The following is a 19,399-nucleotide window of genomic DNA, read 5'->3' on the forward strand; positions in this document are numbered from 1 at the left end:
CATTTAAAACAGTGCTGACAACCGTATCGATACAAGTTTTGTTCCCAATTTTTCACAAAATAAAATTACTATTCATGAAAATTAGTGATTTATCCGAGGATTTATTTTTATTCTTATCAGATTTATATAGAAATCGGAACATTCACGGAACGAATGTTTTAATCGGAACATTTATTAGACGAAATTTGAAATAGGAATTATTAGAGTATTGAAATCGATACAGTTCCGATCACATCGGAAAGTCTGGTCACCTTAAACATCTGGGGTAATATAGGGAAGACCCAACGACACAAACAAAACCATAAAAATTCTTTGCCCATTGTCCCTGAAACGAGACAAGGTTTTGAAGAGTTCATTCGTCGAATTTTGATTTTATAAAGACGTTTATAAAGCGATGATGGGTAGCAAAAAAACTAGAGAGTGGTTAATTTTGATTTTATTAAATTTATTTTATCTAATGAAAAAACGCTCAACTTCTGCATTTACTATCCACCAGATGTTTGGCGGGTGCAGTCGGACCTTTGTTGGTTTGGTTTGTCTATGAGTCGGACGATTCCTTTTTTCCGCATTTATGGTTATTGCACTTCACACTCACAGTGAAGCTGTCGAATTCCATTTAGCCATTTCGTTTACAACCACCGAACCTTTCTCGTGAATCCGTAACTCACTTCATTTTTAATGCAGTTTTGTGAAATTGTGCCATTCAGCGTGGGTTGAATTTACACTAGGTAAGTTAATATAATTCTAATGAAGTAATCATTTTAATTTTTACATGCTTCTGTTGTTTTTGATAACTGTACGTAAATAACAACAACAGTTTTTTCAGACAAGCTGGAAATACCACCATTAATCACTGAAGATACTCCCGCTGATTTTGAAGAACTTACGGTGATTGTTTTTGAGAGTGAGGCGCTTTGCCATAACATGTTGCAAAGGTATGTTACTGCAATTTTTTATGAACTAGGTGCTAATGAACATAATTTTACTCTAGACTTGAAACAAATACAAAAAATATGTGCGAAATAAAAGAAATTCTAAAGGAAACGAGTGAACAAATCTCCAATATGAAAACGTCATCAAATGTGACAAATCAAAAAGAAAACAGTAATAGAAGATATGCCGCCAAGACCACAAGTAACCAAATTTTGAGGAATTAGAAGATTATCTCTGCCTACTACAACAAGCAGGTTTCTTTGTAAGTTAAAAAAATACAATTAGTCCAGTCAAATTAGCGATCAACCTCGGAATGAGAGATAATAAGCTGAATTTTCGTATATATCTTCATTTTAGCGTTCTAAAAGTTGTCTCAAAAGTCTCATAAAATCTCGTGTCTGCGTCGTAAGTTATTCAAGGTCAAAGGTCAAGAAAAACATTATTTTGCGATTATCTCGGCTTCTATTGCTCTAATGATGTTAACACCCATTATCATAATTGTAGAGCACAAAATTTGGGACAAATTTTATTTGAAACATTTTTTGATACACTTAATCGTTTTTGAGATAGAGGGCAGTGGGCGCGCAGCGTTCATCCATACATACTGTAATGCAATCAGCCGTGAATATCTGTGAATACTACCTTGAATTTTGAAAAATTTGTATTATTTATCAGTTAATACATTGCATTTAATAACATTTTGCATATTTTCAATACATTTATTTAATGATACTTACCTACTTTGTGTAATTAAAAACTCTTTAAATGACATATTTATTGTAGGTATATCTTAGGTTAGATTATTATATATCTTAAAGTTATATTAATTTTTTCAAAGTAAATTTTAAGGAAGTAAAACGAGTTAATATATTTTAATTTTATTCAGCAGCTGTACATTTCTTACGATTGAAATTGAATTGCAGTGAAAATCTATAAATTTTTAATAATTTAAAGAACAAAAATATCAATTTTCTTCTTCTTCACCGTCATCTTCTGGACGTTCGGGAATTTCTGTATCATCGTCGTCATCTTCGGTGCCCTGAATTGTTGTTTCCAGACCTTCCAGTTATAATCATGATAGAAGAATAAGTATTTAAAAACTTACACATTTTAAAGATATAAATAAATTGAGATATACAATAAATATTTCATTAAATGAGTTTTTAATTACACAAAGTAGGTAAGTATTATTCTATGAATATATTGAAAATATGTAAAATGTTATTAAATACAATGTATTAATTGATTAATAATACAAATTATTCAAAATTCAAGGTAGTATTCACAGATATTCACGGTTGATTGCATTACAGTACGTACGGACGAGCGCTGCGCGCTCACTGTCCTCTATCTCAAAAACGATTGAGCGCATGAAAAAATATTTCAAATCAAATTTGTTCCAAATTTTGTGCTCTACAATTATGATAATAATTGTTAACATCATTGGAGCAATAGAAACTGAGATAATTGCAAAAAACTGTTTATCTTGACCTTTGACCTTGAATAACTTACGACGCAGACACGAGATTTTTATGAGACTTTTGAGACAACTGTTAGAACGCCAAAATTAAGGCGTATACAAAAATTCAGCTTATTGATAATAATAATTATTTGGAATGCCAATCAATGGTCTTGATCATTATTGACAATCGGGGTTTCCTTTTCATATTTCACTCATTTACCTCGGAGGTTATGGATCACCAAATTGTATTTTTTATGCTAAAATGACTGGACTAAATATATTTATATGTACTTACATATAACATAATTTTGGATATTATATACAGGTAGATGCCTGTAATACTATAACACTTTTTAGTCACCTACTAAACATGACACATTTCGCTTAACACGTTACATACATAGTGGGTTGCAGAAAAGTCTTATAGTGAAGCACCCTGTATGTTATACATACGCGGTGACTTCCAAATAGATTCGGAAAAAAAAACCTTTAATTGTCACACGGATTCAAAGTATTTAAATTGCTGCTCCAGTTTCAAGAAACAAATACGGAACATCATGTTAATGTAAATGATGCGGCAATGATTTATTCAGTTTCCATTGTGACTAAATTTTTTCTTTATTTTTGCTGTGTGTTGCTTAGATGAAAACAAATGGCACTGAATGAGGTGTAGATCTTGATATTTTTTCCCCTGAATTAGGACTAGATAAAAGAAATTACTTAAAATTTTCTCTACTTCGTGATGTTGTGGTTTTATTTTCCGAACTTATTTCAGAGTCACTCGATATATACACATAAAAATATTTTCTTCTTTTCTTATTTCAGGAACTGCTATTGTCCCAGATAGGTGGTAATGGGAAAAAGAACAATGTGGGGCGTATATTAAAAAAAAAAATCAGGGAATTTGCTGTAGCTTGTTTGTTCGGTAGGAAAATTCCAAAATGGCTGGGACAAAAACAATGAATATTATGAAAGGTATTTTTTTTTGCAATAAATATATTTATTACAATTTTTATTTTTGAAGAAACTACAATGAAGACCCATTCGGCAATAGAAAAAGAACGCTGCTCAGAGTGGCATTCTAGTCAACGCCTGAAGAAAGGAAAAACAACGGCAGTTTATAGTTTCTGTGTCTTTTTTTAAGTGTAAATTATATTGTATTATTTTCGAATTAGGAAATCATATATATATTTATTTATTTATATTATGAATTTATATTAATTTTTATATTTTATTACTTATTACATATTATATTTTTTCAAACATTGAATAAAATAATAATTTACTGTAAGCTCTAAATTTCACTCTCCATATACATATCCCTAAATGGTAACTAGATTTTCTGAAATGCCTATTCATATCGCATAGATCATGTTAATAAAATATACTGAGAGTCATATGTTTACGATGTTGCGATATATACGTAACGTCTATGTCCATTTAATACGTTATATTGGCGTTTAAAATAAAACGTAACAGATACATCAAAATATAGAGAATCTAGCGACATACTAACACAACGTTATGATGATGTACCAGCGAGCACGTCTCTAGTCTGAAACAGTGTGGATGTCACCAGTATGTTACAAGCATGGGTCACTGTTGATTACATTACATAGCACAGGGAAAGCAAATTTACGCAGTTTGGGATGTGACAGCTAACAAGATCGTAGACAGAGTTAAGTGGCATTAACATCGTTACGACGTAACTGTGTTTACTGGGTACTTGAAGGAAGTGTAAGCATTTTTTTTTAAACCAGTAATTGTCCGAGAAGACAATTTACTGGCTTTCAATTCTTGTTCAAACATATACCCAAAATCATAAATGTTCATGTGTACAAAATTTTGTTCATGTGTCAGAGAATTCCGTAACAAGCGACCATATCAATCAACTCACATACGGGTCCTATAAAAACTGAAAGGACCCTGTTGCTCTCATCTGCGAAAGCATCAGCCAGTAATTGAGCAAAAAATCATTTTTCTTTTTCTGCACCTACTGAAAAAAAAATCTCCGCTCTAAAAATCAAGACAAAATTTTGTTGATCGCTCTGTATCGGGATAAACAACGAATAGCACTTAAGGCGGCAACGTGGTAATATTGGAATCAATATTGATTAATTCAAATATTTCTTTATACATACTTGCTCATATTTACACAACTATTTTTGAACTAGTTATAAGTTTCCTTTAACAAAAAGACAATTTGATCGTCGTTGAGGCACAAAGGAATAAACTGTGACATACGCATTTCACAAGAATTAAATAATCTAACTAAATGCACTTTTTTTTTGCATAATGTAAATAGTGTGTTGTTTACCCCACACCCCACACATACTTAATGCACCATCTATCCCCAAATCAGTTAGATTTTTCAAATCTAAATTAATCGATTGAAAGACACTAAAAAAATGCATTATATAAATCCAAAGCAGTGGTGTGGTTTTATAAACGTCAGAAACTGAGTAAGCACCTCATTTTTTTAAAGAATAATAATATTTGATGCATATGCTTAAATATTCCTCTGTGGTGTTACATCTGTAGACTTATCTATAATAATAATTATTGAAAATTTAGAGTCGCCAACCTGTTTAACTAAATCCTCTAATAAAGAAGGCGCTATGACATTTTTTATTATTGCAGAACATTTTCTTCTAGGTAAGTGTAGCTTGTTTTCTTGACTTTTACGGAAAGTTGATGATGATGTTCCGTTTTTATCTTCAGAAAAACTGTTGAAAATATCTGATAAGAGTCATAGATAAGTGATCCACACTTCTTATCGTACTATGTACAGCTACATAGCAAGCGAGAACAGTTTCTTTTACTTTACGGCGGTTACTGTTAGCTCCGTGGATACACCTAAAATGGTTCTCTTGGATTACTAAGTGATAATTACTCATAATTCTTATACAAACCATAATTAAAAAGCTTTCCTTGTGTTCTGTCAACTTTGACATGCACATGTTGTGTTTGGCGGTTCTAGCTCATATGGTGGGTCCTCAGTTCAACAGCACAAAACTTTGCAAATACTACATGTGCCTTCTTTAGCAGACGCACTGATTAAATAAGGATTAAATACGTACAGATATAAGGTACGAGACAAAAAATTATCACGGTGCAATTTTTTAAGAATTTTTTATTATGTAGTCCTTTGATTAAATAATACACCCAGTAGAAGTTAATTTAGTATACAAAAATGCTTTTTTCAGTGATATTTTTGCATCAAATAATTTCTGATCTGTGAAAACTCAATTGTGTCAAGAAATTTTGAGACAAAAAATTATCACGCATCACTTTTTGTATAAAAATTAATTAGAAAAACATGGTATGCGTAATTGTTGTTTATTTGTCCGATACGCAATTGTTTGTTAGAACTTTTAAAGTGGCGAAATATATTTGGCTGAGCTACAATAATTGTCTTTCGTCATGGGCAAAGAAAACGATCTAACAAAACGTGAAAAAGGACAGATTGAGGCATACTATGACCAAGGTTTGACTTTTGCGAAAATAGGAAGAAAAATTGGAAGAGTTTGGACCACAATCTCCAAGTTTGTAAGGAAGAAATACAATGAAAATGAACGACAAAATTGTGGAAGAAAAGAAAAACTCACTACACGTGCCAAAAGATCCATTGTGACTCTGACTACAAAGGATAACATGTCGTCCTAAGGGATAAAGACGACCCTAGGACTTCCTGTTCACAAAAGAACAGTTTTACGAGTACTGGCTAATGACAAAAATGTTAACTATGCCAAATATAAGAAACAACCAATATTAACAAAAGAGCATATTCAAAAACGTCGTGATTGGGCCAGAGAAATGCAGACGAAAAATGAAGAATGGTTCTAGACAGTTTTTTCAAATAAAAAGAAATTTAATCTTGATGGTCCTGATGGTTTTAGATATTATTGGCACGATTTACGGAAGAACCTAAATACTTGTCGAAACGAGTCCAAGGAGGTGGCAATATTATGGTCAATTAAGCGTTTAGTAGCTTAGGAAATACTAACTTAGCATTTATTTCAAATGGAATGGACTCTCTGGATTACCAAGATGTGTTGGAAGTGCACCTTAAACCACATTTGAACCTATTTCAAGACAGCAAAGTGATTTTTCAGAAAGATAATGCGTCGATTCATATATTTAATTCATCGAAAACGTGGTTTCAACGACAGAATATAGCTTTGGTACCATAGCCTGCGAAAAGCCCGGATCTCAACCCTATTGAGAATGTATGGGGTTCTCTTGTACGAGAGGTTTATAAAGATGGGAAGCAGTACGCAACAGTTAATGAATTGAAACATGGTATCTTGACGGCTTGGGAGAATTTGAACGTCAATTACTTTATCCATTTGGTCAATTCTATGAAGCAACGCGTCTATAATCTCATAGAAGCAGGTGGAAAATACGTTGGGTATTAAATTAGTTTTCATTTAGTTAGTTAGTTATTTCCCTTTTAAGCGTGATAATAATTTGTCACAATAAGTCTGTTAACAAAATTACTTATTTTCGATAAATTTCGTTCAGTTTTGTGTTTTCTGTAAAAATGTTTTATTAAATTAATTAAAAATGGGATCGCTCTATCAACCAGGTATCTTCACTTTCTTTTAATACATTTAGGCAAAAATTCTGCACCGTGATAATTTTTTGTCTCGTACCTTACCCATTCTATAGTTTGGAGCGAACATGCCAAAGGCCAGTGAATAAGAGATGGCACACCAACATTTATTAGTAGACAGCGGATTTCTGTCGGGCTGCGTCACGATTATAGGTGGGGACGCGCTGGATCGCCGGGACTCAGTAGCGGGTGATAGATAATCACTGAATTTAAACATCACTTATTCCATAAGTACAATTAACGATTTATTAATCAAACGGCTAAGTAAATGAGAACTGGTATTAATAGCAGAGTGCAACGTAGCACCGGTATTCTAATCTCAAATAAACGAAGTGCAGCCCGTAACTGCAATGAATTCCCATCCCGTACGAGCCGTACCGAGTTTGGCCTTGTCTAGCCCGACAGAAATCCGATCTCTATTTATTAGGCATCAAACGCCATCGAATAGCTTGAACTCCAAACACAGTATAAAGATTATTCAGTAGGCACTGTCGGCGCCTTTGATGTTTCTGACCCGAGTTTTGCATAATGCAATAAATGCGTATCAAAACAAAGAGATTTGTTTCTAACAAAATAAAAATTAATTTTTTTTCATCTTTGGCATTTGTAAATTTGAAACTAGCATATACAGGGTTAGGATTAGGCATTTCATTTTAAATTTAGATAATATCAAGTGGTACAGGGTATTAGTATTTTGGGTTGCGTAAAAATAATTTTCAGAAGTAATTCTCTCGTGACTAACCCTGTATAGTTATATGCCCAATTCAGGCCTATGGTTTTTTTTTGTTCATAAGAAGTATGGTTTCCTAGATGCTACCGTATATGAAGATACCCATGGTACAAGAAGATGTACCATGAAGATACCATAGTGGAATTAAAATGTCATATATCATAGCAAAGTGCACAATTAATTAGTAACGGTCTAGATCAGAAAAAACTCTTTAAAAACTAAATACCTACGTGGAAAAGTAACTTAAAAAAGAGTAAGAGATAATTATTTTTATTAAGTATAAATTCTGTTTCTAACTTGATGATCTCTATACTGTGCCCTAATCGCGCGCGTAGATTACTCACACAGCACCAACAAAACTGTTCTTAAATTTACCACTCTACATATAGACAGCGATGGATTTTTTTTAAAAATGTCATAAGCATTAAGATAATTTACAACGTTGCGAGATGAGCCTAACACACCTTTGCGGATATTTCTAGTCAACTAGATCTTATTTCGTTCAGAAGTTTCTGATAAATAAATGGGGTTATTATAATGAATAAATAATACAAACAAATTATTACTTGTGGTTTAAAATACATATACGCTTTTACTTACTCTTTCGTAAGCCCGCTTTTGTTACGAAACAACTATAAAAGAAAATTATTTTATCGTTCACTTACTTATTAAACTCTCTTAACATGCATGTTGAGGATGAATGTTAAGTTACTCTTAATATTCACCTCGAATGTTTCAACATCCGCCAGTCTTTGATTACACTCTAAGAAAGTCGTAAACAATTGAATTTTCATCGCTTGCTCCAAATATTTTTTTACTGCACATCCGTCGTAAGCATCTCGAACGTAAGAGGGTTATTAGTCGAAGACCTTCTCTCTGTCGAAGATGAGAAAAATTGGGGACGTTTCGCTCAATTTTCATTCTTTTGTGTTCGGCCAGTAAACCATCCTTACTGTTCTAATACTTAATATACTATTATTGCTGTCGTCGTAATCAGTCAATTCACACAAAATAAATTGTTATTTAAACAATTTGCATTCCTCACCACAAAACAATCATAAATAAATTATAAAACCTCTTAAATGTCGATGCCCTGGTCTAATAACTTGTTATTATGCTAAAATGCAGCAAATATCACCCACTTCCATTTCTGTAATAATAATAAGTAATTAACATTGTTACGTTGAGCAGCGAATAAATTCGGCGTAGGTAAAACTCAACAATTTATTTCTTAATTACTCGTTCCCGAAGGTGCACTGTATTTAAACAACACGCGACTTCCGTTTCCAGGCGTTTCTTTAGCGCTCCGTCGCTCCGTCGCATTGAAAATGAATCATCATCGGCATAAGATCAGAGAGTTCTCGACGGCCCATAGGCGTCGTATCGAGGCGGCGTATGGGTTTATTTCGTAACAATATTATTAGGTCAGTCATTAGTATTGCAGTAAAAATTGAAGTTGAAAAGCCAAAAAAAAACTTTTTGTACATTCATTTTATTAAAAACTTAAGTAACACGACATTAAATTGAAATGCCCATTAATAACATATTCAACACCAAGAACATACTGGGAACAATTATTCTTTGGCTGTTATTTTTAAATTGACCCATCTTGGCTGCATAACTGATGACATAGGCAACATAGGTTTGTTCATGAACAGTATGAAATAAATGAGCCATTGGTCCTGAAATTATACATTTAATTTTATTACTTATTACTACAAAATTACAGAGATTCAGAGCTACAATGAAAAATTCAAAAAGAGTAGCTAAATGTAATCAAGATTCTTTTTAATAATACCGAATCCTTCATTTAATTTACTTAATTACAGAGGCTGAACACTAAGCGCGCGGTCCTCGAAATCTCATAAATTATTATTAGAGATGGAAAAAGTCAGATAGTAAAGTTGGCTCTTCGAGTAGTATAAATTAAAATTATTTTCGACTAGGTATATAGAGAATTTTGTTTTCGCGACGTAACTTACACATAAACATCCTATACTTTATTATTGCATCTTACTCAATTTTTTTCTCTTTCTTTAAATAGGTCGATTTGTCCTTAAAAAAGTAACAAATCGCAATAACTATCAACTTTAAATATAGAAAATACTTAAGAAAAACGAAAGGGAACAAAAACAGAATAAGATGCATTAATAAAATACAGGATATACTATTTGAAAAAAACTGGAATATCGATATTTGAAAATTGTTATAATGTAATTTTTTTCATCTAAACTAACTGTATTAAAACCCATTTTTGTTAATATCACAATAAAGCTCGTGTCTTTATTTATAAATCTACAAAAGATTGTAACCCTGACTTTAAAAATAACCCTACGTGATTTTTTTGTGGCCATAAAAAATTTCAAGAAAATTGGAATAACTTGACAATATCAGAATTTCGAAAATAAAGTATGGTTATGAAACCTAAGAAAAGGCCAACTAGAGTATACTGACAACGTTCCTGTTGTATACAATAACATTTTATGATGGTTTAAGTATATAAAAATATATAGGGTATTCTATTTGAAGTAACTAAGTTGTGTGTTACGCTTTATTAAAAACAGAACACTCTGTATCGTTGAAAACAATTTTATTAGATGGTGCTCGAAGAACTGTAGAACTTTTGTCTTAGACTTTTTCCCTATTTTTTATAACAAATGATACATATCGAAAAGCGCACACTTAGTAACTCATACTGTATATAAAAGTTGTACATACCTTTGGCGTAGACTAAAACATCGCTTCCGCCATGCGTGACCTCATCAGTTAACACAACAGCCTGTTGAGAATACTGGTAATCTCTGGTATCGTTGATTGAGGGATCAGCACGAGAAACTGTACCATTAATTGAAGAGTATTGATAGTTATTTGGACCGCCGGTCCCGTATAATAAAGATGTATAAGGAATCTTGTCTAACACAGATTCTTGAGCAACATCTGAAATTAGTGAAATTTTGTAATAATTTTACTAACTTAAAAAACATTCACTATATTTTTTGGAAACAAAAAAAAAACATAAAGCTATGTTGAATGAGAATTTCGTTTGCAGTTTGCATCTTCCTAATAGGATGCCACTTATGCATTCGAGGATACGAATAAAAAGTGACTGATGAGGTCAGAATGTTGTAAAGACGACGTTAATTATTTCTAGTTCTCGATTTGCAGACATCCATAAATATATATTCTCATCAGTTTTAATAATAATAATAGTATATTTACCCAACAGAAACCTGTTCCAATTACAGTATTATAACAAAACTTAAACTTAAACAAAACTTAAACCAGTGACAAGTCATATAAAACTAGAAAGGCTAATTACTCTTTGAACTTTGATAATAACAACTGTTTTTCTTTTCCCCTAAAAATATGATTGATTACTTTTATGAAGTTCCAAGTTTTCATTTACTACAATTCTTCAAGTTTTGAAGGTTTGGTTGAGAATGTAGCAAGTCATTAACGCTTTTTATCTCTTGGTGAAACGAGACAGAAAAAGACTATTCATTTTAGGGGAGTAAGATAAGAGCAAATAGTACATCTGTTTAGGTCAAACGTTTTGATACTTTATTATCAGCTTGATATACATACAAAATTTGACAACAATCCGTCCGGCAGTTTAGAAGACTATCTGTCTAATAAAAATCGACACAGACGCGGACAGACGGAAACGAGAGACTATGTTTTCGTATTATAGGGGCATGAAACGTTGAGAAAACATAAAAGTAGGCAGTCACCCAATGGATTCGATTACAATACTTCCTTAGCTGAGGAGAGTGGAATAACATCAGTTTTTATAGTTTCAATGAATATTTAAATTTCTATTTGGTAGATTTTCCTTCTTCTTTTCCTTCACTACTTCTATTTAATTCTATTTGTTTATATATTATTTCGAGTATACTCGAGTATGTCGATTTGGTAATGAATGTTATTTAGTTATAAATTTCCGTCTTTTGTAATTTTTAATCCTTGAAGGGGTATAAAAACTTTTGTTTTCTTTTTACACAGTAACGAGTATACTCTTTGGTGGAAATAATAAAGTATCGAAACACTTGACGTCAATAGATGCTATATGCTTAGTACTCTTTCAGCCTTTGTCTTGCTATCCATCAAATTAATAAATAAGAATTTACAGAAAAAATCCGACAAGAATGACAATGTGATGGTAATAAAAGAAAATTCCATCGACGTAAAAAAATGACAACCTCCATTAATTGTAAAATTTGTACACTTACCTAGCACATTGGAACCACGTGAAAGATAACCAGTGAAGACAAGCGAATGTGAGTGATCACTAGTGACAACAATTAAAGTTTCTTGCGGGTCCGTTTTTTCTAAAGCTACACGAATCGCATCACTGAATGATACTGTTTCATCTAAAGCTTGTCTCGCATGGCCTCTATGATGAGCATAATCAATAAGACCACCTTCAACCACCAGTAAATAACCCTCTGGATTATTATGTAGTAGTTCTATTGCTTTTTGAGTCATGTTAGATAAAGATGGCATTCCCTTTGGAGATTTATTGCGAGCGTAGTCCATTGCCATGTGTCCATTAGCAAAAATTCCTAAGTTTCAGGATAAAAGTACAATGTTGGTAGTACAAATTCGATAAAAGATCGGTTAATAGATATATCTGTTTTTTTTTTGTTTATACTTTTACAACCACCAATCATTTTTTTGAGTGGTAATTTTAGCTTTCTTACGTATTTTAACACAGTAAAAACCGCAATATAAATTTTAAATGATATTTAGATTTTTTTTTAAAGAATGTGAAAAAAATTAACAGTAAGTTCTGTTAGGAAAAACTTCAGTCATTAAAAAAAGCAGAAATCATGAGTATATTACATGTCCCCTAAAAGCATATTATTTTCTTCTAGGAGTACATTTTTTATTTTGAAATATTTATTTTATTTTATAAAAGATGGAGCTGGGCAAGTTAAGAATAAGTTTGGAAACTTCAATTACCAATTTGTTCTTCCTAGGTTGTGTTGTTCTCGACATCTAAACATTACCAATTACTTTAAAAAGGATAGTTAAAAATTCTCAAAGTTGTTGTTAAATTGTTTTCTACGTATTTATTTTTCTAATATTTCTTTTTAAAACATACTAGAAAAATAAAAATATAATTAAACAGCCAAGACGTTGTAGTTTTGCCAGAGTTGATTAAATTTTTTTGGTTAATTTATCCATTATGACTATACTCTAAAGCATGTTTTACCTATATGAGTGTTTCTGTTACATTGTGTTCCCAAATTTGTACCAAATAAGTATATTCAGTGAAAATAGCATATTAATCGTAGTGTGCACCTTACCTAATACGAATTCTGTAGAAGATTTCACACTGTTGAGTTGTTCATTATTTTGGACGACTGCATAAGTCTTATCACGTCCTTTTTTGTCTTGTATCCAGTCTTTAATTAAATCACGGCCGTCTTTACTGAAACAAGCCCACGTATCTACTGGATCGCCTGGTAAATCTTTAGTGTTCGACTGAAGACACTGTCGTCCACCGCCCATAATCACATTAATGTTCTTTCCAGGTTCGTCTTCTACAAGTTGTCTTGCTATATCTTTACATTTTTTTGAGTCATCAGGTATGGTGCTTTCGCATTCCCAACCTCGGTTAGGAATATGAGCATACAGCGCACTAGGAGTTGCGTGAGTAACGCGCGTGGTGGTTACGAATCCTGTAGATTTGCCAGCATCTTGAGCCCATTTGATTAAACCATCAATTCTGGCTTCCGGTTTAAGAGAAGCTTCGCAATCGTTTAATTTCACAGAAGAATCTACCCCCGACGTTTTGTAATTAGTTTTTATGCCGGAAAAAAGAGCAGTAGCCGTACTTGCCGAGTCCGGAACTAGTTTGTCTGCGTTGTAAGTCTAATAAAATAAAACAAATAAATAAATTTAACTGAAATGGTTTTACACGGACAATATACAAAATGATCATGTAACACGACATTTGTATCTATTAATTTTTCATTAGTTTAATGTTAATATACAGGTCGCTAGAACGTATGGAAACGGTTAAATATCTTGAGAACCAATTATACAAATCATCTGAAATTAGGTATGGAGGTAGAAGAAGTTGTGCCCTAATTATTTGCAAAAAATTTTTTTTTGCTTCATTTGTTTTCGAGATGCAAGACCAACTTGTTTGTTTTTCTGAAAGTTACTACTATATAATTAATGCAATTTTGAATACAGCTTTTTTTTCTGAATTCATCGATGTAGCACAATCATTGGTACTTTCTTTCTGCAAACATGTATGTAATACCACACTATCATCTGATGTTACTCTATCGTAAAATATAGATTAGACCTTAGATCATATAATAAATAGATACCAATACTCAAACTGAAAGCTGTGACTAGACATGAAGCTATCTGTTGTCGTTTTCTACGTTAAGGGGAGTAGTATAATGCTATCCTTGTGTGATCACCACATCTTCATCTTTGTTATATGCATTTCATCTGTATATGTCTATTTCACTTCCATCCTTGTACCACACCAGCGCAGCAAATCGCTTTTGACAGATGTTTCTTCTAACCTCTCTTTCGAGTTGTTGTACAAAAAACAATTTTAGAATTTAGAATAAAGATCCTATTTTAAGTGATGTAGTCATAAAGGATCACAATTGCTGCCCAATAATTTACTATTCCTTTCGTTATCTACTGTGAATTATTTATAAAATCAAGCTGTCAACATCTTTCTTCCGAAGTTAGTTCAGACATACTTCCTAAAATTTAGGCGCGCAAAATTCAAATAGTGATCAGGCAAGGATAGCTTCATTGTAATCCCTCCATGCACGAGAGAGATGTGTGACAGGAGGATGTCGTCACAGGCTGTCCTAGGGAAAGAACACGGCATGGTGGTATCTATTTATTATATGATCTAAGGATTAGAAAAGTCAATGAAAATCTGTAGATTGAAGTTTCAAGTTCCTTAGATCTCATCAGTAGAGCATATTTCATTGATTATCTATTATATATTTGAAAGTATGTATTTAAGACTTGCGTCTGACCTGGTTTCGTCGTGTCTTAAATACGATAGAGATATACCTAAGTATCGCTTTAAAAAATTATATTTCGAATTAACAAGCTTGAGTCCAGGGGACCCCCTAATTTATATTCACGTCTAGTGTGTAGTTTTTAATAAAAAATATATAAACTGGATCAATTTTTACACCACTTTGAACGGACACGTTCATGCATTTTTTAAGGAAGCGCTGGGTTTGCCATCTGAGATAGGAGGTACCCCGAAGAAAAGTGTCAGTTTTCTTGTGGTACCATTTTTACTTCCCAAGCGTAAGCAAAGGAAGTATTGTAATCGAGTCCGTCGGCCGATTCTATGCTTTTACGTTTTCTCGGCCTTTCATGACCCCTAGAGGACGAAGAAATAGGTCTCCCGTTTCCGTCTATTTGTCCGTCTATCCGTCTGTCTGCCGTCCCGGATTTTTATTAGACAGATAATCTCCGAAATACTAGACCGATTGTTGCGAAATTTTGTATTTATATTAGGAATATCATGTAGATGTTAAAACGCTAACCAAAATTTACGTAATCATCCCCACCATTAATGCGCTGACGTCAGTTCAAAATTGTACGTAGTAAATGGGTTTTAAATTGTATAAAATAACATAGTCCTACACATGGACTTTACGATTCCGAATTGAGTTTTTACCCGAAACGTCTAGATTTTTGGAAAAAAAATCAAAATTATGAAACAACATTTTGCAATTTAATGTTGAATCTGCAAAACCAAATGCTTTGAAATCTTGGAGCTCTTTTAAAGTTATCATAGGCATGGTAAATTTTTAGTCAAAATGTATTTGCTCATCCCCCCCTAAAAAATTAATGACGTCACCTCAAAATTTTGCTGAATAAATCCTATCTTAAATGTGCAAAATATGATGAGTCTGTAGTTGTGATTTATCATTCCATTCATATTTTTTGGATTTGCATATACAGGGTGACTCAAAAAAATGAATGGTAGTGTGAATTTATTTTATTGATTTAATCAGGAACTACAAAACCGAATGCTTTGAAGTCTTGGAGATGTTTTAAATTTTTCATAAGCATGGTAAAATTTTGATCAAAATGTATTTGCTCAACCTCCCTAAAAATTTGATGACGCCACCGCAAAATTTTGCTGAAAAAATGATTAAATGTGTAAAGAATGATGATGAGTCCATACTTGCGATTCATCACTGCATTAATATTTTTTAGATTTGCTTATACAGGGTGCCTGAAAAAATTAATGAGTGAGTCAATTAATTTTATTGATTAAATCAAGAATTACACAAATGTATTACGAAAAAAGACTGTCTAATAGACTAATTTTTTAGTTTGCAACTGCGGCAAACCACTCCAGAAGCCTCGTTCTAAAACTACATTGTGGAAAAATGTCGTTACAATAGTCAGTCCAATAATAATTTGTTTGGAAAGTTATTTCTCTAGTAAAACAGACTAACAGAGGACAGACACACGAAAACTGGAGACATTTTCGTATTGTATACACTGGAAACGTCGAGAAAACACGGAATTAAATATTTTTCAAAGTGATTTTATTACTGTAGGCTGGTACTTCCCTTGTTTACGTAAAGATCATGAAAATTTAATTACTCTCAAAATGGAAAATATAGAGGCTCAAATAATAAAATAGTAGAAGTATTAATAAAATTACTGTATGAATAAATAACAGTACGCAACAAACAATACTGTTGAGGTGTACAACTATTCATATGCTTCACTGAATAATTATGATTATACGAGCAAATAAATCAGTTTGCTAACTGCACATTGTTTTATTGTTCTTGAAATAAAACCATATTTGGATTATTGTTATAAAACGAATTTATCAAAGAGTTACTTGTGATCAAAATTGTCGTTTGTTACTCTACTCTCTGACTGGTAGTTAGTACAGTTAACTATAGGCACGCCGCAATACAGCGACTACTTGACCATGGTTGTAATCCTTCAATGATCCTACCTATAAACGTATATGTACTTACCTTGAGAATTCCTACATGTGGAAACTGTTCAAAAGCTAAGTAACCAGACTCAGTTGCCGAATAAATTCGTGCGGCTGTGGTAGTGGTAATTCCCATCCCATCAGCAACAAATAGAATGACATTTTTAGCAGTACCCTGTATAACTGGTTTATTGAGGGCGTTGTTGATGTCGTTCTTTCCCAAATCAAACCAATAGGAACTATCTACACAAAGTCAATAATCATAACAATATCGATACTATCGCCTGTAGTCGAATCTTACCTTCCTTAGAGCTAAGTACACTATTTAATTTTATTGTCAAAATGAATACTACCACATCAAATTTTAGGGAATACATGCCTCCAAACAGTTTTTACTATTTGTTGCTAAACAATTAGCGCAATCAAGCGTTCACTGGTGTTATGACGTGGTTGAGTAATTTAACGATGGGATTAAGTGACAATGAAACAGTAAATAAATGCGTTTAGTTTTGTAACGCGATGAGTGGATAATTATTGTTGCCTGAGTGTTTTGTAAAAGGGTTGACACCATGGGTTGACCGATAAATGGCGGCAAAATGTTGAAGGTGCATTTCCTGTTGTAGTAACGAGGGGACTTTAAATGTAGGGTCTTATACTCCTCCCATTTGCATATACATACATCCCCAGTAGTACTACGAGTATACAGATGAAAATATTGAATTATTAAATTTTATTAATAACTTTATTGTTTGGTTTTTTATTTAATATAAACAAACAAAAGAATACCTTACCGTTACAACTTATAACCTAGTCTTTACAAGTTGCTCAACTATTGTTGCGTAAGATTTAATGAGAGTGTGCTACCTGTTGCACAATAAATAAAGTAATTAAATAATTACAGAGCTTCCCAAAATTGAAGTCACCGTTTTTTTTTTTTTGAATAACTGCAACCAAGTAGACAAATATTTAACTTTTGATTAGAACTATAGCCCCTAGAAATACATAGTACCGTCATCCATTGTTGTATGAGTGGAGCAAATGCAGTTGGTAACGCAAAAAATTCCCCTGGTTTGGAACCAAATTTTGTCAGCAGAGAGTTGTTGTCACGTGGCCTTGGCGTGGTCTTTTTGTTTAAAGTCAATGAATTGTCAATTAATATAACTAATAATAATTATTAAATAAGATTTTATTGATTAAATTTTATATTTTATTCAAATTAAAACTCCATATTTTGTATATAAAGTACAAACTTTAAATCCAACATAAAACTATTTTAAATTTCGCGGTCTGTCAAATGGTGTTTATAATTTTTGTTTTTGTTAAGTTTCCGCCAGGTTTGCTCCACGGTGACGATACTATCTGTCACAGCTATGTGTTTTCTAGGGGCTATAGTTAGAACCACGGCCATATATAACAGGTCTGCAAACTCCGAGTTTAAAATGGTCTTTTTTCGAAGAGATCCCAGAAGGCCACGGGAGCTTAAAGTTCCTAGCGCCGTCTACTGGATACTATGTTGAAACTCTCCACAATAAAGAATGAAATTTGCGTAAAAATGTCCTTGAATGCAAGTTGTCACAAATGTCAGCTTTATAGGTTAGGTTTTGTGACATCTTTTTGAAAGATAAGGGGAAATATACGTCAAATGTCATGTCAAACGTCAGTCGATAGTGCAAATAGTACAATTAACTACCACATGGTGGCGGTCATCTTAAGCTCCCACAACCTACTACGATACCAGTTTTTAAGCGCCCGTTTTATGAAAATTTATGAATGGAGTTGAAACACCTTACTTATACCACCGTGGTTAGAACCAATGAAGGTCAGCGTACGCATAAAACAATACATTCAATACTCATACACTCATATCAGCATTTTATTCAACTTTATTTTTTGTTATCAACTGAAATTGAAATAAATATGTAGTAAATGTTGTATATCATTTTAATCGCAACTTAACGGTTTTTCAAAATTCGTTAAAAAATACACGCACGTTGTAATTCTTAAAAAATAGAGATACGCGTCGCGACCCCCACATTATACGAGTATATGCATAATTTTTGTGGTGTCTTAAATTAAGATTTTCCCTCTGCATTTTGCTTTCTATTGATTATTATTATTTTTTTATTTTTCGAGCGTAAGCGAAGGAAGTATTGTAATCAAGTCCGTCGGCCAGCTCTCTACTTTCACGTTTTCTCGACCTTTCATGACCCTCCCGTTTCCGTCTGTTTGTCTGTCTGTCTACCTGTCCGTCTGTCTGCCGTCTGTCCGGATTTTTATTAGACAGATAATTTTCGAAAGTATCAAATTTTGTATTTATATTAGGATTATATCATGTAGATCTCCCTATCAATGTCATGACTCTGACATCTCAAAATTGTTCATAGTAGGTAAGATTAAAATTTTATAAAACAGCATGCTGCTATATTTGTTTTATTGTTTAAATCTTTAAAACAGTGCACCTCAATGTTATTTTTAGTATTACACTACATGTGCCAGAATTGATATACGTGTCCTTGCTGAAATAATGTTGACCGAAACAATTTTAAATGGGAAATTCACCAATACATACAAGTATAGTCTGCCCTTTATCAATGCATTCATATATATTTCTGGAGCAATTGTTAATCCGGTTCCTACCATGGGGTGACGACCAGGTCACTCCAGAGTTGCTGACCGAATATAAATAAG

The 19,399-nt window shown here is 32.7% G+C and overlaps 1 protein-coding gene and 2 long non-coding RNA genes across 3 annotated transcripts; 2 read left to right on the top strand and 1 right to left on the bottom strand.

Moving 5' to 3' along the window:
* Positions 1-628: 628 nt before the first annotated feature.
* LOC135123163 (uncharacterized) lies at positions 629-3,341 on the top strand. The gene is made up of 3 exons (XR_010279569.1): positions 629-935; positions 992-1,195; positions 3,221-3,341. It is a non-coding gene; the product is annotated as an uncharacterized LOC135123163 (long non-coding RNA).
* Positions 3,342-9,212: 5,871 nt separating this feature from the next.
* LOC135123715 (alkaline phosphatase) lies at positions 9,213-17,098 on the bottom strand. The gene is made up of 6 exons (XM_064048574.1): positions 17,013-17,098; positions 16,752-16,954; positions 13,050-13,617; positions 11,970-12,302; positions 10,459-10,677; positions 9,213-9,422 (listed from the first exon to the last, which is right to left on the bottom strand). The coding sequence occupies exons 1-6, from the start codon at positions 17,086-17,088 to the stop codon at positions 9,259-9,261; spliced, it is 1,563 nt and encodes a 520-aa protein (XP_063904644.1). The 5' UTR covers positions 17,089-17,098; the 3' UTR covers positions 9,213-9,258.
* On the top strand, positions 16,938-17,456 carry LOC135123716 (uncharacterized). The gene is made up of 2 exons (XR_010279696.1): positions 16,938-17,027; positions 17,080-17,456. It is a non-coding gene; the product is annotated as an uncharacterized LOC135123716 (long non-coding RNA).
* Positions 17,457-19,399: the final 1,943 nt, after the last annotated feature.

Source organism: Zophobas morio, unplaced genomic scaffold, assembly GCF_036711695.1.
Source record: "Zophobas morio isolate AGI-343-1 ecotype UQ-CSIRO unplaced genomic scaffold, CSIRO_AGI_Zmor_V1 ptg000006l, whole genome shotgun sequence".
Taxonomy (NCBI): domain Eukaryota; kingdom Metazoa; phylum Arthropoda; class Insecta; order Coleoptera; family Tenebrionidae; genus Zophobas; species Zophobas morio.